This window comes from Terrapene carolina, unplaced genomic scaffold (assembly GCF_002925995.2).
Source record: "Terrapene carolina triunguis isolate 2854851 unplaced genomic scaffold, T_m_triunguis-2.0 Scaffold111, whole genome shotgun sequence".
Classification (NCBI taxonomy): Eukaryota; Metazoa; Chordata; order Testudines; family Emydidae; genus Terrapene; species Terrapene triunguis.
Genome location: NW_020664462.1, coordinates 15,830,387 through 15,857,075, shown reverse-complemented (window position 1 = coordinate 15,857,075; position 26,689 = coordinate 15,830,387). Strand labels below are relative to the sequence as shown.

Sequence of the window (26,689 nt, the reverse complement as noted above, 5' to 3'; positions counted from 1 at the left end):
AAGCCTTAACATCTGCCTGATTCTGCAGACAGTTTGAAACATTAGCTATGAGAGAGGTGAACTGGTTCAGGTCATCTCACTGGGGAGATAACGTGGAAAATTAATGAGGACCCTTCCTAAAATGTAAACGTTAACTATTTGACTGTTGACTATTTTAAGAGAAACTTCAAGACAACATTTTTTGCATTATCGTTGGATGTAGCGCGGATGTTGTGATGGGATCCAGTGGGGTTATTGTCAGGTTGGAGTAGATACTGTCAATCACAAAAACTGAATATCAAAGCAATAAAAACTCTACTCATTACACTGGACCGGACAAAGGGGTGAAAGCTACAGGGAACAGGGAAGTGTGAATTATTCTGGGGTTCTTGCTGTAGAATTCATATCTAATTTGATGCACAGTTCATGTGGTCTTGAATCACTGTCAGAAACATACTTATAACTACTAAAATTAAATATCCTAATATTAACCCTGGCTGGCAGGACAAGATGAAACAGCACAAAAGGTAATGTCTAGCAGCATTACACCAGTTCTTGAGCTTGATTCTTCAGCTGTCTCTGGCAAATATAATTAACATCAGAAGACTAAGAGCTTTTGAGGACGCTAAATACACCTCTACCCCGATATAACATGAATTTGGATATAACGCGGTAAAGCAGCGCTCCGGGGGGGTAGAGGGGGGCGGGGCGGTGCTGCGCACTCCGGTGGGTCAAAGCAAGTTCAATATAACGCGGTTTCACCTATAACGCGGTAAGATTTTTTGGCTTCTGAGGACAGCGTTATATCGGGGTAGAGGTGTATGAGTCAACAGTGTAACGCTGATGCAAAAAAAAGCAAACATCATTCTGGGATGTATTAGCAGGAATATTGTAAGCAAGACACGAGAAGTAATTCTTCCGCTCTACTCCACACTGATTAGGCCTCAACTGGAGTATTGTGTCCAGTTCTGGGCGCCACATTTCAGGAAAGATGTGGACAAATTGGAGAAAGTCCAGAGAAGAGCAACAAAAATGATTAAAGGTCTAGAAAACATGACCTATGAGGGAAGATTGAAAAAATTGGGTTTGTTTAGACTGGAGAAGAGAAGACTGAGAGGGGACATAACAGTTTTCAAGAACATAAAAAGTTGTTACAAGGAAGAGGAAGAAAATTTGTTGTTCTTAACCTCTGAAGATAGGACAAAAAGCAATGGGCTTAAATTGCAGTAAGGGCAGTTTAGGTTGGACATTAGGAAAAACTTCCTAACTGTCAGAGTGCTTAAGCACTGGAATAAATTGCCTAGGGAGGTTGTGGAATCTTCATCATTGGGGATTTTTAAGAACAGGTTGGACAAACACCTGTCAGGGATGGTCTAGATAATACTTAGTCCTGCCTTGAGTGCAGGGGACTGGACTAGATGACCTCTCGAGGTCCCTTCCAGTTCTGATTCTATGAAAAAATTCCTATTCTCAGGAGAAATGTCTTCCAAGTGTTGCTCCTTCTGAAATTTACAAGAACTCAAGTATATTCAATATAATTCTCCCTAAAGAACAGGAAATGCCCTGAAGCAAAGGCAGAAGGCTCCAGAACAGTAGGCAGTGCAATGTTTGGCTCAACTTAGGTGAACTGCAAGTACACATTTGTTTTGCTTTAACTTAGTTTCATGTGGTGAATGTCATCATTCCCCAGAAAGTAGGGGAGAAGCACAGAAGTAATTCAACTAATTTAAAAAATAAAATATATTTTCCCTCTAAAATTCTCTTGGCAATTTCAGGTTCACAACAGAGAATGCATTAGTCAGTGATCTTACAAATACCATAGACTGCAAAGAAATTTCTGGTACCTGTGATATCGTATATTATTATTATTATTATTATTACTACACCTGTGACTTGTGTATTATGGCAGTGTTTCTCAAACTTCATTGCAGCGTGACCCCCTTCTGATAACAAAAATTAATACATGACATTGGGAAGGGGGACTGAAGCCTGAACCTCACCACCCCAGGTGGGGCGGCAAAGCCAAAGCCTGAGCCCTGCCACCGCGAGCGGGGGTGTGGGAGGGCGGCAAAGCTGAAGTCCGAGCCCCACCATCATGGGGTGGGGGCTGAATCTGAATCTTGAGGGCTTCAGCCCCGGGTGGGGGGCTGTATTCTGAGTCCAGCTGCCCAGAGCTGAAGCCGAAGTCTGAGTCTCACCGCCCACGGCTGAACCCTTGGGCTTGGGCTTCAGCCCTGGGCAGTGGGGCTCAGACTTTGGCTTCAGGCCCGGGCCCCAGCAAGTTTAATGCCAGCCCTGGTGACCCCATTAAAACAGGCGACCCACTTTGGGGTCCCAACCCACAGTTTGAGAACCATTGACTTATGGGATCTCTTCAGTAAAGATGACAGTACCAAGGAGATCACACAAATAGGGATTCATTTAAAAATGGTTAAAACTTATTTAAGTGCTGAGTGCCTCTGAGAGCCTTGTTAGTGGGGAATTCAGCAAATGTGTTCTGAACCGAATTTTTGTGTTTGCTTTGGAGGTCAATTTTAATGGCCTACTCCATACTGCCATTGTTATACAAGAGGTATAACAGAAGTGTACCAATAGCTGACTTTTTTAAGCCCTCCCCCCCCCCACCCCCCCCCCCCCCCCGCAAAAAAAAATTACCCAAACCTGAATCAACTATAGAATATTCAGTACTAGAGGGATGTTCCTTGTTTGAGTCCAAAATAAAAAAGTCATAGCATGGAAGAAAAATAAGGAGGCTGCCTTGTCCACCAAGAAATCTGTACCTCACAAAAGTACTATTTTACTGACCGCCCCATAAAGGTTCCTTGTCCCAGTATTCTCCATTTACAAATGTTTATGTTAGTGGAGGTCCAAATACTTAATTCTGTGCTGAAGGGAGAATGTTTTGACAAAGGGTTATATGGTATAGCAGTACCACCTAATATAGTCTAACACATGGACCAGAAAGCAATAAGATGCCAGAGGTACTTCGGAAAAATTACAGCCACTATCTCATACTTTATTAGTGTTCCAGGATTTAATACAGACATAGGTTTTGAGTAGGACTTTTACAAATAGAGGTTTACCCTACTTAGTTTTACCCAAGCAGTAAGATAGCTCAGTGGTTTGAACATTGGCCTGCTAAACCCAGGGTTGTGAGTTCAATCATCGAGGGGGCGATCTGGGGGAAAAAAATCTGTCAGGGACGGTACTTGGTTCTGCTGTGAAGGCAGGGGACTGGACCTGATGACCTTTCAAGGTCCCTTCCAGTTCTATGAGATAGGTATATCTCCATATTAAAAAAAAATAACATGCTTAATAATTTTAAATAGAGAAAACAGTTATAAATACTTAATTTTTATCTATAATCCTAGTGGAAAATACCATCCTGACAGTGCTAATCCTTTGTTCACCAGACATATACATAGAATAAAGGTTTGTCTAAACTACCCGCCGGATCGGCGGGCAGCGATCAATCCAGCGGGGGTCAATTTTGCGATTAAGCGACCGCTGAGCGCTCTCCCGTCGACTCTGGTACTCCACCAGAACGAGGAGCGCAAGCGGAGTCGACGGGAGAGCGTCAACTGTCAACTTACCGCAGAAGACACTGTGGTAAATAGATCTAAGTATGTCGACGTCAGCTACACTATTCACGTAGCTGAAGTTGCGTATCTTAGATTGACCCCACGCAGTAGTGTAGACAAGCCTTAAGTAGCCTAATTTGGGAACGCTTCTAGAAGGAGAGAGTATTCATTCAATCTTTGACAGCTCTACTCATAATGCCAAAAAGCACTGTCAGTTGTGATAATGATTTTCAAGTAGTGGATATTCCTCCACTGGAATACTGGACTGATATCACCTAACAGAATTTACGCAGGCCACAGAACCACAATGAGATCGGAACAACTTTCAGGCATTACCAACCTGGGCTGGATTCAAACAAGTATCCTGTAGGTTAAAAGCTTTATATCCCCTTATCAATTTCCTGAGTCATCCAGCCTTCCATTAATAACTTTACCTGGGCAGATACAGTTTAAATTTCTTCAATGCTGGTAAGGATTCTGGTTATTTCTTAAACAATGCTAACATTAATATGGCAACACATTCAGCAGATAATACAGATCCTAGCAGCAATAATGCATCTAAAAATCACCTTTTTAGCTGGATGAATCCCTTGGATGTTTTTGACTCCTTGTGGAACTGTTGAATGTATCTGAGCCTGCTGCTGCTGTTGCTGCTGCTGCTGGAGTGGTCCCTTTGTCAATGTGACCTTCCGCACTGGCTGCTGTCTCAGTTCTGGAGGTTGTTGGAGGCGTTGGGGCTGGCCCTCTGGCTGCACAAAGCCAACATTCTCCCCCTCCTGCTGAAATCAAAACCAGAACATGCTGTTCAGTACCTATCTACTCAATGCAAACATTCACTTCCTGTGAGACCTGCTGTGGAGAAGAACTTTGTTAGCGCACAGAGAATTAGAAGAACACATACTTGCATACTAAAATCAAACTACTGTCCGCAAGAGAAGGGTGTATGGTACACACTTCAGCTAGGAAGTGTACTTAGTTACACAATCCATAATGCAGGAAGTACAAAATACTACATCTGGTATGATATTAAATTCACTGTGTTTTTCAATTGTTTCCTTTCAGTAGACAGTGAAAATGTCCTATTATTTATCCAAGGACCTATTCATTCTTCTCTACAATTCCAGCTTTTCAGGCTATACGTTTACGTTCCGCTAACTACATTTTTTTAAGGGACATATATTCTAGACTAGAGAAGGGCGGCAAAGCAGTCTCAACGAAGCAGGAACCAGTCTGAACCTTTACGCATCTTTCAAACCAAGCAAACCTTCCAAGACTAAAGGTTGGTGATTTTTATTAAGTGCACCTTTATGCTGCCTATTTATAGCTAAAATAAGCTTCTAAGTAGTCTCCTCCCCCCTAACGATGACCAATATTAGAGTAGTTTTCTCCTCCAAGTGTTTTTATTTTTTCTCCCTTAAAAAAAAATAAAAATAAAAACAAAAACAGAGGTGACAAACCATGTCCCTGTCCCAGCCTCTGAAGTCATATATGGAAGTACTATAGTCTTCCCAAAACGAGCTGTCTCTGCAATTCAAGCTTGGGATGAGAGGAAAGGTAGAAGAGAGGAGCCTGGAAGAAAAGAGTAGAGGTGTGCAGCAGCTCGGCTACTTCCACCCAAGGAACCGGTGATTCTCTCACATGGATACATGTCCACCTTTCCCAGATCAGATATGGCCAAGTTTACAGTCATCATACACAGTTTTCTGAAGATTACATACAGCAAGAGGCAATATAATTAGTCTACTATGGGAACCTGAGAAGTCACAATTATAAAGTGTTTCAAATGGAGGCTCTAGCTTGCAATGCTATGCAGCACATTAACAGCTTAAGGGGACTCCCGTCAAAACCCTCAATATCTGTTACAGAATAGTAGAGAAAAGGCTACTCACCAGTAACTATGCTTGAGTATATACTGCCTCTGCAGACCCACACTCAGAACACTCATTCCCACAGAACTGCTAACTCAGAACCACTGAGAAATACACAAAAACAACAAGGAGTCCGGTGGCACCTAGTGCCTGTCATGGCTGCACGAGCTCCCACTCACTGAACAGAATATTCTAGAAGACTAAGGTAACAGAAGGGCCCCTCAACATCAACTACTCAGTTTCTTTCACTAATTCAAAGAATCTACAGAAGGTCTCAAAGAAGAGGGGAAAGAGGACGGAGAGGGTGGATGAGCAGAGGTATTAAGACTTGAACAGTGGTTACTGGAAAACAGTCTCTCTCTGTTCGGAATTACTTTTGTAGATTCCCAATCTGGGAGATTAGCGTCCAACCCCTGGAGGAAGCCAGATGATTAAAAGAGAACTGCCTAACTCACCCAAAACAATCACTGCAATGAAGTACCAACCAGGGTGTCATGATGCACAAATGTATACACATACACAAACTGGCTTCACAAATTTCTGTGAAACAAACATGTTAATTGTCATAAATTGTCCAATTTTGTGGAATGAACTGAGTCTTTAAACTAGAATGTGAGTGAATACAAAATCTTATCCATATTGAAAGCATTTGTTCTCACAGTTCCCTTTCCTCCCTCTTTTTGACTTGTCACCAAAATCTATGAATAACTTGGGGAATTAACAGAAGGGTTTCCTCCTAACATGCCAACTTCGTACTGATCAGGACAGACAACATACGAGGTTTTGGGAAGAACAACAGGTCTATATAGTCTGAAAGCCAGTAACTTTTTGATAAAATCATGATTGAGAATTTAATCTCAAGAGATACTCTAAAGGAAAATAATTAACTGAAACCCATAACTTGCTCACTCTTCTTACTGGTTTTATACCAGAAAAACATTCAAGATCAGGCAGGTTCTCTTTTCAAACTCCTCTTGTATGTTTGCTGAAATGCCTGACAAATGCACTCTGATACGGGCAAAAAATTGAAGCAAATACTTCGGATTATCAAAGCTGACAATTTTTTAAAGCAAAAAAACAAAATATCTTGGATATCTTAAAGATTTTGAATTAAACATTATGGCAGCTAGAAAATTATGATGTCTGCATGAACACAGGAGTGAGGAACTAGGATCCTAAAATGGCTTCAGATGCAAGAATCAGGACTGACAAAGCCTGACCTGATGGTTAAGTGCCTGCTGGGGGGTCAGGGGGGAGGAGGAGAGACTTAAACAATGCTCTCTTTTCTTACAAGTCCAAGAAATGAACCCTATATATAGAAAACACTACCTCAGTGTGAGGAATCCAGAGATACAAGAGGCAGTATATGGCATGCTGATGCATCATGGATATTTTAGAATCAGACAACATACAACTCTTCAAATAGGCCTGTTTAAAAGACCCAGGAAAGACCAATGCTTAACTACTGGGCCCACATATCACACAATGAAACTGACCAGACTGAAAGATGAATAAAAGCATTACAAAATCTTTAATGGCATGGAGTCATCCTAATGCAGCAACACTGCTTCACAATCTTGCAGAATTCTAATCGCTAAAGCCCGAACAATGGGGAATTATCTAAAAATTGTACTAAGCTTAAACTATTTAGAGAAAAATGAAAAGTTATAAAAAGAAATGAAGAAGGTTCACTAACTCAAATACACGTGAAAGCAAAAGAAAGAAGTGATACCCACAACTGACCCTGGCAAATGAGGAAGAAGGCCAGCTGGATTCAAAATCTATTTTTATAGCCTTGTTCTAAACATTTAGGATTTCCACAGGTCCCTTATGCAAGCCCAAATGGTTATTGCTTTTCCAGATGGCTTGGAACTCACAGTGCAGGAGTACCATGCATGTGATGAGAGGGATCTACAGCAGCAGCTCTTGAAAGAGACTTGTGTCTGCATTAAAACTATTTGGAAGCTAAAAGGGCCAACAGTGCCACCCCCAGTTCATTGCAAGCCAACAACAAGTTTTTTCTTTTTTCTTTGCATAAAGATTCAAGATTTTAACTTAAGATGGTATCACTGTCTTTCTCTGGGGAGTTCAAGAGCAAATATTGCTGCCAGGTCAGCACTTGCCCAGGAGCAAGCAAGCAAAGGCTTGTAAAACGAATTTGTCTTAGTACTATTCATTTCAGTTTGTTACAGACATAGCTGATCAAAGACACATTATCCAAGCCAAAAAAGGTAGCTCAAGGTGAAAATGAACCAAGTGTATGTGTCAATATGTTTATATCACAGTTCAAATATTAAAATAATTATCCACATCATGCTTTAAGTCCAATTCCTTACATTGGACACAATCCATGTCAGTTTCCACAAGTGCTAAATCTGAAAAACTAAGCCAGTAATGCTGATACACCAGGGGTTCTCAAACTGGGGGTCGGGATCCCTCAGGGAGTCGCAAGGTCATTACATGGGGGGTTGCGAGCTGTCAAGCTCCACCCCAAACTCTGCTTGCCTCCAGCATTTATAATGGTGATAAATATATTAAACAGTGTGTTTAACTTATTAGGGGGGTCGCACTCAGAGGCTTGCGATGTGAAAGGGGTCGCCAGTAAAAAAGTTTGAGACCCACTGTGATACATCAACTACACATACTTCAGAGTCAGAACAGTTGGACTTCATGCTACAAAAATAACTAACAGATCACTTATCCCTGATGGGGATACAGATCAACTTCAACAATTTTTTGCATACTACCTACAAAGGAAAATGTAAAACATAATACACATGCTGGCTCCCAGTTCCCCCTCCAGGGAAACATTAAGGTGGGATCCCGAGGGCAAATACATACATACAGTAGTGGAGCTTCTAATCTGCATATTAAAATTGGGAAAGGTTCTCTGGTTTATGGTAGAATGGTAGATAGAAGAGGGTGGTGGTGTTAAATTCTACTTGATGCTAGATTCTGTGATGCCTGGGCCAGAGCAGGTGGTTGAGCTGTTGAAGAATCAGGCCCACCGCTTGTAGAAGGGTACGCCTGAGATGCTAGTGTCTCTAGTATATCCTAGTTTAACTGTTAAGTCTCTTAATTCTTGCTGATTTTTCTTGGAAGCAAAAATAAAAATTTGACAACTTCTTACAAATTTTCTGGTTTTCTAATCCTTTTCACCAGCCTATTTTTGATTTATTAAAAGTTTTTAACACCCGGGGTAAAAGAAAGGGCAGAACCACCCATCATTTTAACTTTTGTCCTCAAAATCTATTTTGATTTTAAAAAGTTCATAAAAACACTTGATTTTTGGGATATGTATTTTAATACCAGATCTTGCAAAGAGACTTCTATCATTCATTTACTCTATCAGACAATTTGATGCACAAAGTTTTGACACTTCAGGTGAAATTTACCCCATCCACACAGCCAACACATGGCTATGGACCACAAATCCACTTAAATCCTATACTACAAATCCACTTAAAACCTATACTGAGGACTTAATTGGGATGATTTAAGTGGTGAACGGCTTCTGCCCAGGGGAGAATTTCACCCGTTGTCTAAAGACCAATGATGAAAAAATATTTTCTTGAGATATTGGCTGCCCCTTAAACTCTAAAGCACAAACCATTTTTCCCCTTCGCAATTTGAATTATCAAGTTTTACCCAAGGCTTGTTCCCCAATTGCTAATTTACAGTCAGGTGTGAACATTTCTGGTCAAAGCCCTGAAAAACTGGGTTTAAACGGCAGTCATGACAAAAGCTGCTATGTGTAGCAAGTGTTCTATCTGTTCACCTGGAAGTCTTTGGAACATAAGGGAAACTGGTTATTTGCCAAAGAAAATCTGCTCTTAAAAGTCACCTGACATAAAAAACCTACTAGTTTTAAATACTGAATATCATTTAAAAATGAAAACTCAAAAGGAATGAGCAAGTGGATTTGGTCTATATTATGAATATCTTTTTCAAACTTCGAAGGCTAGAGAACATATTTGCAAAGTATTCTAAAACAGTGCAATGAACAGAAATTGTTTCATTCATGCATGCCAGTGATTTTAAAACAGATTTGTCAAATACAAAATGGTCGCTATATAATATTTCAGTTGTTTATTTTATCAATTCTTGCATCTTCAGAAATTTAGAAGTCATCCTGTATTAATTGAATATAAAAATGAGTTTTATAAAGGGAGGTTTTTTTTTTATTTTAATTTTTTTTTATTTTTTAAGAGGGGCGCCTGAATTTAGTAAGCTAAGGCACTGTACTCTATCAGGGATGTTATGACAGTTTTACAATACAGATGAAGTTTGTTTGCCACCAACATTAGCAGGACAAATTTATTTATAACAAATGCTTTAAAAATGTACTGATAAAAATGCCCATTGATACTGTCAGCGCTTCTTGCAATTTGACAGATCAAATCTTATTTTCATTCTTAAACCCCATGAAGGAGCGATATCACCAACTTGCATTCTGTAGTGAGCAAATTGATTAATCCCTCTCTATAGAAATCTCAACTCTTGATTACACCTATCAGACGTTAAGCAGCATTATTCTAGAGTGACAACACTTGACAAATTCCCCAACCATTTTTCTCAGCCTTTGTGGCCCTGCTAGCTTGTATTAACCCTGATGAAAAATTAATTTTCCTTATCTTCTGCTAAACCCCAAAATCCAAATCCGCCAAACTGGCAACTCTTTCTGTAAAGGTATTATGAAAACCTCTAAAAGATTAATTGCATGTCTTCAGGTGACATTAAATTAATTTCTATACTCATGACAGACATTTGATACTCCGTACTGAGAGGACAGATAACATTGTCAGGATACACAGAAGGACAGTGGTGTAGTGTCCCAGGGCAGCCTCTTATGCATTCTCCTTTCGATAAGGCCATACTTCACTGTCACCGGCACTGTTACTGATCTTGCAGCCCATAGACCTCACTGCACAGGTTTCTATTAACTACTACAATGCTGTGTATCCATGTAATCTTTAAAAAGCTAATTCAAAAATCACCCAACAGTAAATGGATGTGCATGCTGCAAAAGCACTTCACAAATCAACCTAAGTTTATTTACTTTAAGTATCACATGCATAAAAACACAGAGGCAACAACAAAAGAGGTTCTAATATGCTCACCTCATTCTGTGGGCCTATTTCTTTAACATACATCATAATTCAAACAGAGCATGTGGCAAAAGATGAAGTCTTAAATCTTACCCCGAAAACCTCAAAGCCCCAAAATGGTCTTTGTAATTGATTTTCCTTGGGGGAGAAAAACATATACTCCATACGCAGTTTAAAAGTCAGTATTTCCAGAAAAAAGTCACTTTATAGATCACAGCAGTTAAGAGAGAAAATACCTATTAGATCACTAAAGTCATCCTCCTTCAATGACAAAAGATAGTTACTATATTTTATCATATATCTACAGTATATAGGTCTCTGTGTGTAAATAGATTTTAAACTGATACTACAATGGGTTATAGTTAAAAAGACTAAAGTCCACACAGCAGATAATAAACACTGTAAAAACAAAGCCAAGCCACTGATATCTACACTAAAATGTAAGGAAAACAGCTAATCAATAGTTCAGGACATTTATCAACAGTATTAGCAGAATAGGTGTCAGACAAAAAGAAACTCTTATGTAGCACTTTTTAATCTATAGATACTGAAAGTACTGTACAAAGATGGCAAATATTTTTCCCAGTCTAAAGATTGGGGAACTAAGGCATAAGGCATAATTACCAAATATCACACAAGTCAGTGGCAGAACCACCACAGGTCTTCAGACTCAAGTTCAGTGTTCTCCCTGACTGGGACATGTCTGATGCTGGTCATTACTTTTTAAATGAAAGAACAGCAACAATACATTGATTGAATACAATTCCCACTTCGCTCACTCCACCCATATTGGATCATAGCCATCTCTATTTAAAAGAGAAATTCAGTACTGATGAGCAATCTAAGACAGAAATTAATTATCTAAATTCTAACTATTTACTCTCACACAAAAAGAAAAGTATATGCCTGGCAGACACAAGGTTAGATTAAGTATGACTGAAATCAAATAACTGGGTGATCAGTCAAGCAGTCTCCATTTATATTGAAGGAACCGACCTTTTCTAAGTCTTATCAGAGCATTAAAGCGAATGTTTGAGGAAATGTATATTTTTCCCCTTTTGATTCCTAAAATTTTGATCATGAAGCAAGCTTACTCAGAACAAATATACACAAAGAGATAAATACCATACAAATACCATACAAAACAATGTGGGCAGAAAAATATTGACTATTTCTATTCCCAGCATAACCACATTCCCTTTCCAGCTCGGTAAAAAGGAAACATGTTTCAGTCAAACTACAGACGGGCATTCAGTGAGCAATGATGTACTGAATACACTGCATGCCTCCTTCAAAAGGGGGCTGAAAATGTCCTTGCTTGGCCTCTGCCTGGAAGTGTATGTTGTTCATAACTGCACAGGCTGTAGCATAGACAGGGTTAGACAACAGCAGTAAAAGAGCACAAGCCTTATCTACGCTACAGCTTTAGCCATTACTATGACTGAAGTAACTGCACAAATGGTGAATTATCGCTACTTACTTTACTAGGGTAGACTCAACTTCTGAGTTATTGAGTGCTGTATGGGAAATTCCCCAATAAAATGTAAATATAACTGCAAAGATACAGTAAAATCCACTAAGTTTGAAACTTGCTATGTACATAGCCTTCACTGAGTTAGTGTCTCTATTTTAAAATCTACCTCCTTCCACCAAAAACAATGCACTGTTTTAAGCAATAGAAAAAGATCACTTCAGAGCAAGTACACTGGGCATTTATTTTAGCAGAGGTAAAGAAAGCCCCATAATACATATTTCATAGAATACATGGTGTGTAGTATGCATATCTGCTATTGGGACACACCTTTTTGGATGGAGACAAGGGATTTGTCAAGGAAAATTCCTGTTTTGGGAGTAGAACATCCATTCAAAATGCTAGGGACTACCAGACCATAGAAGTTGGTCACTATTTTGTTTCTCCAGTCGTGCAGTACGTCTTTCAAAGAAAATCTCCATGTCAGGCATTTCTATTGGAAAACCTCTAAGTAGTTCTTTCTCCCTCTAAGTGAGTTGATTCTTAAAGCACACCCATCATTGAGATATGTGAGCACCAAAATTAATATTCAGCAGGTTTAAAACAAAACAAAAGGAAGTACACTTCTTCCCATGGTGAACAGTCAACCTGTGGAACTCATTGCCAAGGACTGCTGTGAAGGCCAAAATTATAACTGAGTTCAAAAAAAGAATTAGATAAATTCAAGGAGGATAGATCAAGGACACAACCCTATGGACGCAAGATAGTCAAAGACTATGCTCTGAGTATCCCTAAACCTCCAACTGCCAGAAGATGGGACTAGACAACAGTGGATGGATCACTCATAATTGTCTGGTTCTGTTCATTCCCTCTGAAGCATCTGGCACCAGCCACAGTCAGAGACAGGATACTGGGCTAGATGGACCATTGGTCTGGCCCAGTATGGCTGTTATGTTCTTACGCCATTAAACTAAGCACAACAAGATTAACCTTTCACTTTCCCCCATTCTGCAAGATGCTTGTTTTGTTTCAAAACATGATTTTGGTGTTCTTATCATGAGTGGATAGGTCAGAATAGGTTCTGAACATGCCCAGATGTGTCATTCTGATCTCTTCTGCTAGGAAAAACAACTCTGCCTCCTCCTTGCAATCTTGACACTACACTAGTGGAAATGTCACTGTGGTCATTACTTTACAGGGTGAAAGAGTCCCACTGATATTTAAGGCTATCCTAATGTAGCACTTTCAACATGAAAACCAAAATCTTAAACTTGAACCAGCATTCAACAGAAAGCCAGTGAAGAGAGATTACTGGGATGATGTGCTTTTGTTGGACTGTGCTGCTGAGCAAACAAGCTGCTATGTTCTGAACTGACTGGAGTTTCCAGGTCGGCAAGTTCATGTTTCCTGTAACTTAAAATCCTTGGCTTAGTTGAAGGTTTCTTTTTGCCTACATTAAAAGCTGGTAAGCCACTTATATATTACATGTCAACAGCAAGTACCTCGGACTGTTGATGTACTTATGCCATGAAATTGGTATTGGATTCTCACCTCATACTTTTTCCTTTTAAATAAAGAACAGTAAAACTTACAGGATGCTCATTTCTAGAAACTGTTGACTGTGCCCCCCACGTTCCTGGAGGAAAGTGCACCCCACTTTATACCCACAACCAATAACTCTGGTTGGCTCTTCAACAGATTATGGTATTCATCCATAAGTAGGACCACCTAGAACCTTGGAAGAAAAGTCAATGCTTGTAAATTTGAGAGTTGTCTCTCTGAAAGAGACTCAGATAATGTCTCACCTCACAGTAAAGTCATTTTGAGCTTGATCTACACTGCTCCATAGTTTGGACAATGAGCGGTATGAATAGCAGTGTGCACTAAAGTGCTGCACTGTAATTCCCCCACGGGGATGCTGTGCACTTGAAATAAAATTTTCCCTAGTTTGTATTAATGTAGTCCTCTTCAGCCACATGGATCTTGCAGCATTAGAGTTGCTTAGATGAACAAATCCCTGCAGACTAACAATTTCTTTACCAATCCAAAACAGGAACCCAGTGCGTACCACTCTGCTATGGCTACACAAATCTGTTCGTTCAACTCTTGCAATGTCCTGCCCCAAGCTTCTAGCATTATGTTTTCTATGGCACTGATAGTATTCAGTTAATTAGTTCTCCATTTGCGTTTGAGTGTCTTCTTGACACGAGGCATACCTGTATTAGTGGCTAGCTCCTCTAATTTCTTAAACTTTGAACATTTTATATTAAAGCATTTCACTGCTCTTGGAGTCACTAAATTTAAATGGGACAAATCTGCTTCCTTTCCCACTCCAATAATCCCATGTTGACCAATTTTCACTTTAAAATAAGATTTCTATTAGCGACATATTTTTACTTACACTGTCATGGTCGTCCTCTACCATTTCCTCTTATGAAATCCAACTACTGCTTGATGTTGCAATAATGTACATCAGGCCCACCACGAGAGACTGTTTTACAGTATAAAATTCCAAAATTAAACTGCAGAAGACTTTCTATTACAATTTTAAGGGAATGATGGAATCTGCTTTTATAGTATTCAATGGAAAGCCTAGTCTTACAATTGTATATTTAAATTTTGACTAAATTTTAAAGGTCTGGGGAGGAAAAGGTGAAAGCTACAGGGAGCCTCAGCCTGTTCTCAGGTTGATAAGAGGAAGCATTTTATTTTGCATATACTCTAAGTTATTTGCAGTGAAATTAGATTCTAATTTAACCAGTTAAACATGGATTCCTTTTAGTCAGAATTTGATTGCTAGCCTTTCTTAAAGTGCCATCTAGTTCTTCTCTTGCTCTTGACCTCACCTACCTTTATGCCCTGGTCTCCTGAACTGCCCTCCCATTAACTGCTCCTTTGCCCATGTGTGAATTCATGTCTCCTTTCGTACCACCCCAATAAGAGGTGTATCTCCTAACATGCAATATCCTTACCCCCCTTTCTAAAAAATTTCTGAAAATCATGACTTATTCCACCTCAGTGAACCATATCAATCTATGCCCCAATGGCACCTATATAGTTTTTAATATTTTGCACCAACCTGTGCCTTTAGACTGTACTTTTACAGAGCAAGAATTTCAGTGAGTTTTTCAGTAGGGAACATTATAATTTGCAAAATATTGCTAGACTGAAATTTTACAGCTACTGGAAGTCTGTCCATCCATCACCTTTGACTGAGTTTTAATCTCCTTGATGTTTAGATTAGTGCAGCTTCTTGGGTGTCACTCTTTTTGTGCTGTCTGAGTTGTAAGTGTGAAAAAGAGGCATTAAGACGCAATTTAAAATGCTAGCCTACATGAAGTTTTTGCCTGCGCACCTAATAAGACAGACACTGACCTTACCAGATGGTAGGGGATGAGTACTGATGCTGATGCCATCCTCCCACTGTGAAAATAATGTTACTGTACTCTGCTAACATTCTGACATTCCACACCTCAGAGCTGCATTTCAGATATGGGTTGAAAGCTCCCTATATACTTCTTGCCACATAAGTGTTGGAGATTTTAATTAATGTTTGTATAAGCTCTTCTGATGTCTTTGGACGAAAGGTGCTATAGAAATTTAAATTTAAACAATTTTTATTGGCTGTAATGAACAATACACATACAAGCAAAACAACAAATACAATCATCAAGCAAATCTTAGTAGATAAATTTACATCATCCAACAGGATTGTCTAAACCAAGAACATTTTTTCCCATTTTTTAGAATTCAGTGTTCAACTACCTCCCTCCTTGACCGCTATCCTAAATAAAGCAAAGCTATCTGTCCTTTAACTCCCCTCTTCAATCTTTTTTATACAACCCAAGAATATATCCTTACAGACAGAATTGCCAACCAAAATAGTTTGTCAGCTATTTCGGTCAAGCTTTTCAGATGCAGTGTCGGGCAGTAGTTGCCGTAACTCATGAAAATCTAAGACTTCACTTTTAATCCAAACAGAACATAGGTACTTATACAAAAGGCCCACTGGTGCACTTATACAAAAGGCCCACACAGACAAAGAGTGGTGTATTCTTGGTCCAGCATAAGATTCAGCATTTTCGGGCCACAGAGGCTGAGACATATCACTTTGAGCAAGGAAGACCAGTCTTTGGCTAGGGAGAGATCACCCAATAATAATATAAGATGACTGAGTGGTACAACAATGATTTTAAAACATCATGCAATTCCAACAGAACTTCAGACCAATCAATGGACATGTCTAACATGCCCAGTTTGTATAACCTTTTAACACTTAAGACATATATGGCTAACACTGGGTACAAACCTGCTCCCTCATGACCAGGATCATTCCTGCTCTATGATATTGGTTTTACAGATTTCAACTGCACTAGATATTTTTTGAAGTATCTACTATGCCTGCCTACAAATATCCATTTATTACTGTATTTCCTCCCAACAAGTACCATTTCAAGATCTTATCCTGTCTGAATCCTATTGTGTTCTTTATCTAGTATTGAGATCAGACCTCTGATTGAGCTAGACAAATCTAAGACTTTTTCTCATGGACAGCATGATAATAAAATGCTGATCTTGCGTATCCAAGACACAGTGATGTCCTGAAGATATGCAACAAAGTAAGACAGAAGCTAGATAAGCTATGCCAACAGAGGTGTTGTAGCTCTGCAAAAAAGCAAAGCCCTGATATCAAATATATCCGCTGAACACTTAATCCCACTGTCTCTTCAAGTTCTAAAGATCAGACTGACTAAACTTGCCAAGCATATTTGGACTACCAAGACTGAAAGGGAATAATCAAAATAGAAAGCCACTCACATAAGCATTCTTCCTTGCTCATCTAGAGACATGAAAGGAAGAGTTGGCCTTAAAATGTTTGAGGAACTAGGATTCTGGTAAAAATGACAGCTGTGACATGGAATAAATAAGGATAAATCCTAGCATTAACCCCTTGCATCACACCACTAGTCCCTGATAGGGCACGCAATACATTGCAGTGTCTGACATACAGGAAGGGCAGCGCACGGCGGAGCCGCCTACCCCACCCCACCGAGCCACTGCCGGATATGCTGGCCACTTCCGGGAGTGGTGCGGGGCCAGGGCAGGCAGGGAGCCTGCCTTAGCCCCACTGCCACCCCAGAGCCGCTCAAGGTAAGCAGTGTGGGGCCCTGCACCCCGAACCCCTTCTGCACCCCACACCCCAACCCCCTGCCCTGAGCCCCCTAACCTCCTGCCTTGAACCCTCTGCCGCACATCTCTACACCCCCAACCCCTGCCCTGAACCCCCAATGCCTTGCCCTGAGCCCCCTGCTGCACCCCTCCTGCACCCCAACCCCCTGCCCTGAGCCCCACCACACCCCGCACCCCAATCCCCTGCCAAGCCCCCTGACTCAACCCTCCTGCACCACAACCCCCTGCTGAGCCCCCTCCCGCACTCTGCACCCCCTCCTGCACCCCAACCCCCTGCCCTGAGCCCCGTTGCACCCCGCACCACTCCTGCACCCCAAGCCCCTTCCAAGCCCCCTCCTGCACCCCAAACTCCTACCCTGAGTCCCCAACCCCCTGCCGAGCCCCCGCCACACCCTTCCTGCACCCCAATCCCCTGCCCTAAGCCCCCTCCTGCACCAAGCCCCCTTCTGCATCCCGCCCCCCACCTGCACCCCAACTCCCTGCCGAGCCCCTTCCTGCACCCCAATCCTTGTCCTGAGCTCCTTCCTGCACACTGCACCCCCTCCCACAACCTGCACTCCCTCCTGCACCCCAACCCCCTGCCCCAGCCCTACATTCATGGCCCTGCATGCAATTTCTCCACCCAACTGTGGCCCTCAGGCCAAAAAGTTTGCCCACCCCGATCTACTGTGTCAGACACACTGGACAGCAAGTATCTTTTTTTTTAAGACACTTAATTGGTAAATATTGCAATTTCTTCTTTAAAAAGACTGTTCGTTCCAGGAGTGCGAACTGTAGTCATAGCCACTTTGACAGGCCATCTTATTTTATTCAGAGATATGGGGATATTGCATACCTGGAGTCAGATACTCTAGCTGGTACCCTAACACCTAGTTACGTAAAGGGCTTGCTGCACACACAATAAAGACTCACACTGGGGTGTGCTCTTACTCAACAGCAGGAGCCACTGTTCTCTGAAAGTAATTTTGAACCAAGAAAACTGACAACTTTCTTAACAAGGGAAATCAAATTTGATACAGCTGCTTTGAGATTAAATAAAACCCATCATTATCATAGAATGCCACTTTGATAACTGTTCTACCCACCACGGTATCAGTGAGCAGTCTAATGAGCAGACAGTTTTTGCCAACAGCTCCTGTGCAAAGCGAAACCGGTTTAGATAAAAGGTGGTACGAGCATGATCTCAGTCCATTCCCTGTTAGATAACTGTTTACTTTACATTATTCAGTACTATTGCCAGTCTGCTGAAAGAGAGGACTTTTCAAGTGTGTACTGACATACACTGGCACAGCTGGGTAGAGTGGCCTGCACAGTGGCTAACCAGTATCAATCTCACCATTCCATGGGCATTAAAGACTTCATCTGCACAAAAAATTAAAGAGAAAGGGAAATGGGTATAAATGATCTGTAGTTTTGACAGCAGCAGAGAGGCTGCTATACTGCAGAATCAAGTCACTGCTTACAGATAAAAGGAGCCAAAGCATATTCTGGTGGCTGACAGCAGGGAAGTCAGGCAAACCTAATTTAGACTGAGGAAGAAAGATTAGGGAGTAAATGTTCTTTTAAAAAAAAAAAAAAAAATAGTACCTGGGAGTCTCAAAGGTCTGGCTGTATGCTGCAGTACTAAAAAATAGAGTTATAAACAGGATCTGAGATCCTTATAGTCTGCAGGCCTCTCATAAACTTGTTAATTTTTTTTACTATACTGAGCATCAAAATAGGCCAGATTGCCCCCCTGTTGCTGAGATTTTCCTTTTCCTCGGTGTGGCACATGGAACAAAGTAATATAGATTCAGCTTTTTGACACACTATTAAAAAATTAATTAACCATCTTGATCAGAGTTAAAAAGCTAATGGTAACACTCACTTTCATTTTTCTATAGTTCGAAAGAAAACAAATATTCCATGGTGGCAAGGAAAACCAACTACATACCATGCATAGACAGCCTGTTCTATGCTGATGATCCTGCAGATATGAACTGAATTTTCAGGGGACAAGAGCAAGTCTACATAGCATACAATGCAGCAGGAACGACACGTGTATTTAATGTGACTAAATCTGATGGCAAGCAACCTTAGTGTATAATCGGTAAAAAAATAAGTCACTTATGGTTTGCTGGAAAAAGAGAACATTAAGAAAAAAAAGACTGTTTCATGATACTTGCAACATTGGGCACTGAATCATTTACCCTAGAGACCTCTATGCACTGGTGGCTGGGGTTGCAGCTTGATGTTTTGTTTTACCAGATAAAAAGAAAAGTTGGGGCCCCGATTGCTTTTACCAAGAATAAAATAAGCCAGTCACACTACTTGCAGGCCAATGGGATTCCTGAAAGCATGATTATATTTTTATTTAGTCCAACAGAACGGATTACCTACAACTTCTGGTACACCTCTACCTCGATATAACACGGTCCTTGGGAGCCAAAAAAATCTTACCGCGTTATAGGTGAAACCGCGTTATAGCGAACTTGCTTTGATCCACCAGAGTGCGCAGCCCCGCCCCCCCAGAGCACTGCTTTACCACGTTATATCTGAATTCATGTTATATCGGGTCGCGTTATATCGAGGTAGAGGTGTATTTACTCCTTCTACTGGACCAAAGTTACTACCAATGTCTGAAGAAAGTCATCCTCCACTCTAACCAGATCCTCATTAGTCATATTCTTTCCATTATGCTAATATATTTCTTTAAAAAAGATGTTAAGAGGACCTTTACAGTCACCATGTAACTATATAATTTGAAACATTTTGAAATTATGTGTAATGTAATAAAATCCTTATGAAAAGTAGTCACCTTTAACACTTAAGTCTCTCTAGCATTTTAATTTCCTCTTCCCTTTTAAAAACACCAAGAGTGATATCTGTCTCCCTTTGCATATGTATACTGTGCTTATTACCAAGGTATCTGAGCACCCAAGACTACATTTTGGGCTACTTATTTGCTAAATTCTATTATTTACCAAAATCAGATTTTGAGAGAAGAGTGAGAAACAACTTCTGTAACTGAGGTCCTGTTCAACCTCTGCTAACACACTCAGTATGTCCACCTGCTTGTTGCTCAGTGCAGTTCTAGTGGTTTCCTCAATTAGCGTATAGATTTCTTTCAGATTGCCCCTCTCCTAAAAGGTACCACAGCACAGAAAGATTTTTATATTTAATTATTTTTGCCCAAGGCAAAGCAGAGGCCAGAGCTCTCTGGGAAAGTCCTGTAGTTAGACCTTCTGAATTCTCATCTTATTCTGCACTCCTATTTTTTTCAATAATAGAAAATCAAATTTAATATAGATCAGTGGTTTTCTATCTGTGATCCATGGACACCTCCATTCAAAATTTTTAGGGGTCCGTAAATGAAAGGTTGAAAACCACCGATACAGATACTTGCTGGATGAATACAGAAAAACATAGTGAATATATAATGCTACTAGGACCACCACCAGTGCTCAGGGGCCAATATAGACCCCTTTGTCAGAAGATAAGTAAATCTGATTTAGACACAAAAGTGAAATGGTGGCATTTTCAATCTAGTCCCTAGTACAAAATTTCCTCTCCCACTCTCCCAAATTCTGTTTATATCTCACAGTTTTTCAATGTGGTTCTCAAAGAAAAAAGGGTTGCCCACACTGTTCAGGCAACTATGCTAGCTCCAGCCATGCTTAAACATGACTGGCTGCTAGTATGGTTTCAACTGCACGATGGACAGGGCATAGGTCTTTTTTTTTTTTTTTTGGTAACCCCTCAAACTTAAAAATAGCTACACAAATTCTTTTCTCCCATACATCAAAACATTTCTGGACCAAAATGCTCTATGCCAGGGTTTCTTAAACTTAAAGGGGTCCGCGAGGGTATTCCAGGGGGTCTGCAAATCATGTCGGGGGCTGCTGGCCCGGCTGATAAACTCCTCCACTTCCCTCCCAGTGCCTCCTGCACGCCGTGGAACAGCTGTTCAGTGGAGTTCCGGAGGCGTAGGGAAGGAGGGGGATGGGCGGGGACGGGGTGCGCTCGGGGGACGGGGCAGAAAGAGGCGGGGAAGAGGAGGGGCAAGGGTGGATCAGGGATGGGGCCTTAGGGGGGAAGGGCTGGAGTGGGGAGGAGAGGGGGTAGGACTTGGGGGGAGGGATAGCTCAGTGGTTGGAGCATTGGTCTGCTAAACCCAGGATTGTGAGTTCAATCCTTGAGGGGGCCATTTAGGGATTTAGTTAGAGATTGGTACTGCTTTGAGCAGGGGGTTGGATTAGATGACCTCCTGAGGTCCCTTCCAGCCCTGATATTCTATGACTGAGCGGGGGATTTAGGGGTCCACAAAAAATTTTAAATCAAAATGGGGGTCATCGGGTTGCTAAAGTTTGAGAACTGCTGCTCTATGCAAAGATTCACAGGTGAAGAATTTTTAGGTTCAAGTTACAAGCACCCAAAATGAGTAGATATTATTCAGGAAACAGTGATGTAAACTTAATGGTAACCCCACTCCAGTGCAATATATTACAGCAAACCGCTGTTCCTACAAGTTTTTTAAAAATAACTTGTCTATAGCTCTGAAAATCATCTTCTGAAATATGGATTATTAGTTCTGTTGAATTTGCTGTTGTCTTTTCAAAACAGGTTCTTTTCCTATTTTAGGATTGCACTGAATAGAACACACAAAAACAGACTGTGACAAAACAACACAAAAATAGATGAGCCTTGGAAACTTACCCCTCCTGACAACTTAATCACCCTCACTTTGGTGCCGACATGGGGCCCATCTCCACTACCACTGTTTGCCCGTTGCATGACAGTCCTTTTCACACCAGGTTTCAGTTCCTGAGGCCTTCCTTGTATCGATGCCACCCTAGCAATCTGTCCTGGGGTGAACGATGCTGTAGTTGCAGCAGGTTTTGTTTGTAATACTTTTGGCGATGGCTGAAGCTGACTTTGTGGTACTGTTCTAGTCTGTCTCAAAGGCTTCACTGTTTTCACTTGCTGTCCTTGAAAATGCATATTAGCCCCATCTTGCATGAAATCTGTGGGTTTGGGCTGAATATTTGCAACCACCATGTCTTGCTTTTTAACAAGAAGTCTATTTTTCACATTTTGCCTGGCCTGTGCACCAGGATGGACTATAAATGGGTTTCCATTGGTCGGAAACTCTGATGATTCCTCTTCCTGCTGTGTGAAAGACTGTTGTGTAGGAGGCTGTTGCTGCTGTTGTGCAAGTCTTTCAAGTAACTCTCTCTTTCTAGCACCTGCCTGCTGCTGCCGTCTCAGCTCCTTTTGTTTCAGAATTTCTTCTCTTAGGCGTTTCTGTTCTTCTATCTTCAAACGGTATAATCTGGTTTCTTCATCTTCATCGGGAAACTACAAAAAGGAAAGGAAAGGCAGTTACTGTAATAGTGAAATATGTCCAGTTTAGTCAAAGCTAACATGAAGTTATTATTTTACAAGTTGTCATAATGGCATAACTCTGAAAAGAGATTTTGAAATTACCCCGACATTGTGCTAAAACTATTAGTGACATATCTTCCAGTAAGATTTGCTATTCATTAGAGACAAGCAGCTTGAATCTGTTTTAGGAATTAAATATACTACATCCGGGGGGGGGGGGGGAAATCTTATCAAAATACTAAAAATGAAGTCTTATAAATCGGAACTCTTGTAGAAGTTTCTGAAACCAATTAAACTATTAATATAATTCAAGATATCAAAATATGTTTCAAATGGAAAGTAACAATACAGAGGCAATCCACTGTCACACAGGTTTTATCTTTCTCTTTTCTGACAAACTAACAAAAGGTAGGGTGGTAAATGACCTGAAAGGCCCTGATTAGAACTATTGATTTTTCTTACAGAATTTTCAGCCTGATCTCAAACTCATTTGTCACACAATAATTGGTTATAATGAACAGCACAAGTCAATCTCTCTGACCTTGAACTCATGCACTCTCCTCAGAATCAAAATGTTGCCACATGCAGTGTTGGAATATTAATGGTATATAGAGAATGCCTTTAATATTCCATCCCTAAGCCTTTCTGAAAGTATTATACTCTGTCAAATAACCTTTCTAAAGGTCCTGCAACTTTGGCAGAAAGTGTCCTTATAGGAAGCTATAAGAAACAGAGAACAGTTAAAGAAATGTAGATGCCCATCTTCATGAAAAAAAGATCCAGCTTGCTTTTGCGATAGCTGCTTCAACAGGATGTACATATTTTATTACAAAATATACCTGATGAAATTAGATTCCATTTTAAATGGATTTAAGATTGTTTTTAAAGCAATCTGCCTATAAAACACGCTATATAAGGAATTTACTATTTCAATGAACAGATCATTCTGATTTTAGGCTATACTTACCAGATATATTTGTCAAATAAAATAAGATTAGGCTTTCATCAAATAATAATACTTTGCATTTTAGTAAAGTCTTCCATAAAAAGATACTAAAGTATTTCACAAACAATCTGTGTGTCCAGTAAAGAATGGTTACTTACCATACTGGTTCTTTGAGATGTACTGTCCATGCAGATTCAAATATGGGTATGCACGTGAGATTGAATTATTGTAGCAAGTAGTGTTCATTAGGGGCCGTACCTGTGTCCTAGATGTCTTTGAGCCTACACCCAGGTCAAGGGCATAAGAGGCAGAATGGGTGCAAATACCCCATGGTTCCTTCTCCAATTCAGAGGAGTAAGACTCTGGAGCAGTAGGGAATCATGGAATCCATGTGGACAACACATTTTGAAAAAAAACACTGTTACCAAAAGATAAGTAACTGTTCTTTCTTTCTTCTTTGAGTGACTGTCCACATGGATTCCACTCCTGATGACTAACAAGTAGTTGTCTGTTTGGAGGCAGGTATTAGGAATTCTGTTTAACCAATGACTGCAGAACAGCCCAACCAAAACTGGGAGATAAATAAATTAGTTTAATATGGAACTCAAACAACTTTTGGCAGGAACTTGGGATGATACCTAACCCTAAGCCTATCCTTATAAAACTATCAGGGGACATGCATCTCCCCTACCCTTCAAGCTGATGTAATAGCTACTGAAAAGGCAGCCTTCATTGATAATGGGATAGGGAACTGCTTGCTAAAGGCTCAAAGGGGGAATCTATCAACCTTGCTAATAGTATATTGAAGTCTGAAGACTGCGGGGGCTTCCAAACTGGGGGGGTGGGAGGAACTTGAATAAAAACTCTCTCTTCCACTTTGATATATGTCAGTCTAGTTGAGACATTCTTGCTTTGGAGCAGAATTTTCTGAACTTGAGCTGAACTGCTTCTTTCAGTGGGTCAGCCAGCCAGCATCACAGCTGTCAAACGTAACAATGACAAGTCTGGGCGTAGGATCCAACCATTGTTCTGTGAGACTGTTGGGCAGAGCAGCCAACACAATAGGGAAGTATAACAAAAAATCCACCAGATATGAACATCAGACCGGCCTGGCCCATGTCACAGCTATCCTGATCTTCAGTCCAGCATCCTGCTTCAGACTACGCTGGACCCTTCGTATCATGGGGACTGATGGGAGGACATACATCTGTCACAGAGTAACAGGATAAGAAAGGCACTAACAACGTGTTTGGTCTAGAGCACCCTCTGGTGCAGAACACTTGGAATTTCTTGTTCTGGATTGTGGCAAATCACTACATTAAGGGGTATCCTCACTTGCAAAAGATGCTCTGCGACACTGGATTCTTGATCATCCTCTCATGGATGTCTGAGAACTGTCTGCTGAAGTGAACTGTTAGTAAGTTCTGAACTCCTGGAAAATGCAGGGTCATCAGTGTGATCTGGTGACAAATACAGATCGAACAGGCTCCTGAGAAGAGTGGAGATGACCTGGCTCCTCCTTATTGGCTGACATACTGCGTAGCTGTGGTGTTGACTCTCAGCACCTGGATTGGGGATTGCTGGAGCAGAGGCAGGAATGTTATTCATTCCAGATGGATGGCTCTGAGTTCCAGGATGCTTAAGTCCTGGTGAGCTTCTTGAGAGGATCAACGGCTCTGTGTTTGTAGGTGATCTAGACGAGCTCCCCCATCCCTTAGCAGAAGCATCGTTGTAGGCAAAGATACAGAGAAGGGTACTCCATTGCATAGGGATGTGGGTCTTTCCATCAGTTTAATGAGAAGGGGACTTCTTGTGGGACTGGGACCAACATGTTCATGCAGTGTCTTCCGACTAGATACACTGATTTCAACCACCCTTGCATGGAACACAGGCAAAGTTTGGTGAACTGCATCACGCAGGTGCATGAGGCCCAATATCCTAGAAGTTTAAAGCATGCTCACGGTGACATCTTTGGGGTAGCTTGAAGTTGGCTGATGAAGTCTATTCTAATTTGAAATCCTTCTTGTGGGAGACAGGCTTTCAGTGACCTGGAATCTAACATGGCTTCTATGAACTCTATGCTTTGAGTGAGAGTAAGTGTGGATATTGGTCTATTGACTTAGTCCTACTGCAGCAAAGAGATTTAAGATTACTTGAACTGAGTTGATGACCTGATGTAATGATCTTCCTCGGATCAACACATTAATAGGATATGCATAAACCTGTATCTCTTGCCTCCTTAAGAGAGCTGGTACAACTGTCAAGTATTTGGTGAACACACTTGGTACAGTGGGAAGTCCAATGGGCAGGATCCTGTACTGCTAGTGAGATGTTCCAGCTCACAGGAAATGCATCATGTTCTTAGAATGTATGTTCTTGAGATATCGAAGGTTCAGAATAGGCCCTCAAGCCCTCTTCTTTGGAATGAGAAAATAACGGGAACAAAGCCCCCTGCCTCTGAATTCTAAGGGTACCTTTTCTGCTCCTCAAAGATGCAGGACAGGGTCCATCTCTTTCTTCAACAGTATCTCATGAGAGGTGTGGATGGGGAAGATGGGAGAGAAGGTAGGAAGGAACTGGAATTGTATGCAATACCCAATGCTGACAATCTCTCAGCTGTGATGCTCTTAGTCTCAGCTTCTTGAAAAAAAGGTAGTTGCCAGAAGGAGGCTGAGGGCAGAGTTTCTCCAAAGGTTCTGCCAGACTTTCAACTGTGGCATGAAGCCTCCTGTCAAGAGGAAGATGTTAAGTGCACTGTAGCTGAAGAGGGGTGGAATGTCTACATTGGGCCTACCTGGGTATTCCTGATGAAAGAAGGCTCTCTGCATCACCGCTGATGTGATCATGCTGTATGTAGATAGATCAGATACATTCAAAAGCAGCCAGCAAGGAAATCCCAGCTATTAGATTTCCCTCTAGCACAATAGACCTTAATTCTTCCATGGTTCTGCATGAGTCTTTCCATAAACTAAGACAATGTGTCCCAGTGTAGATTGCCAATTACTAGATGCTTCCAGCAAAATGACTATGTACATCTGGAGACTGGTAGAGGAGCAGACTTTTCTGCTGAACAGATCAAGTCTCCTAGGTTATGTCGACACTGCAATTAAAAACCAGTGGCTAGTCCATGACAGCTGACTTGGGTTCGCGGGGCTCGGGCTAAAGGGCTGTTTAACTGCAGT

At 41.0% G+C, this 26,689-nt stretch overlaps 1 protein-coding gene across 3 annotated transcripts in view; it reads right to left on the bottom strand.

Annotated features, from left to right (window-relative positions):
• Positions 1–26,689, bottom strand: part of RBM33 (RNA binding motif protein 33) — a 146,315-nt gene that overhangs the window by 31,962 nt on the left and 87,664 nt on the right. The window contains exons 15-16 of one of the 3 annotated variants that reach the window (XM_026652161.2): positions 21,893–22,534; positions 4,130–4,339 (exon numbers count right to left, since the gene is read on the bottom strand). In XM_026652161.2, the coding sequence (XP_026507946.1) occupies positions 4,130–4,339; positions 21,893–22,534 (852 nt within the window). Of the gene's footprint in view, positions 1–4,129; positions 4,340–15,681; positions 16,144–21,892; positions 22,535–26,689 lie in introns of those variants that run through there. The other 2 variants (XM_026652162.2, XM_026652163.1) reach the window with 2 other exon arrangements.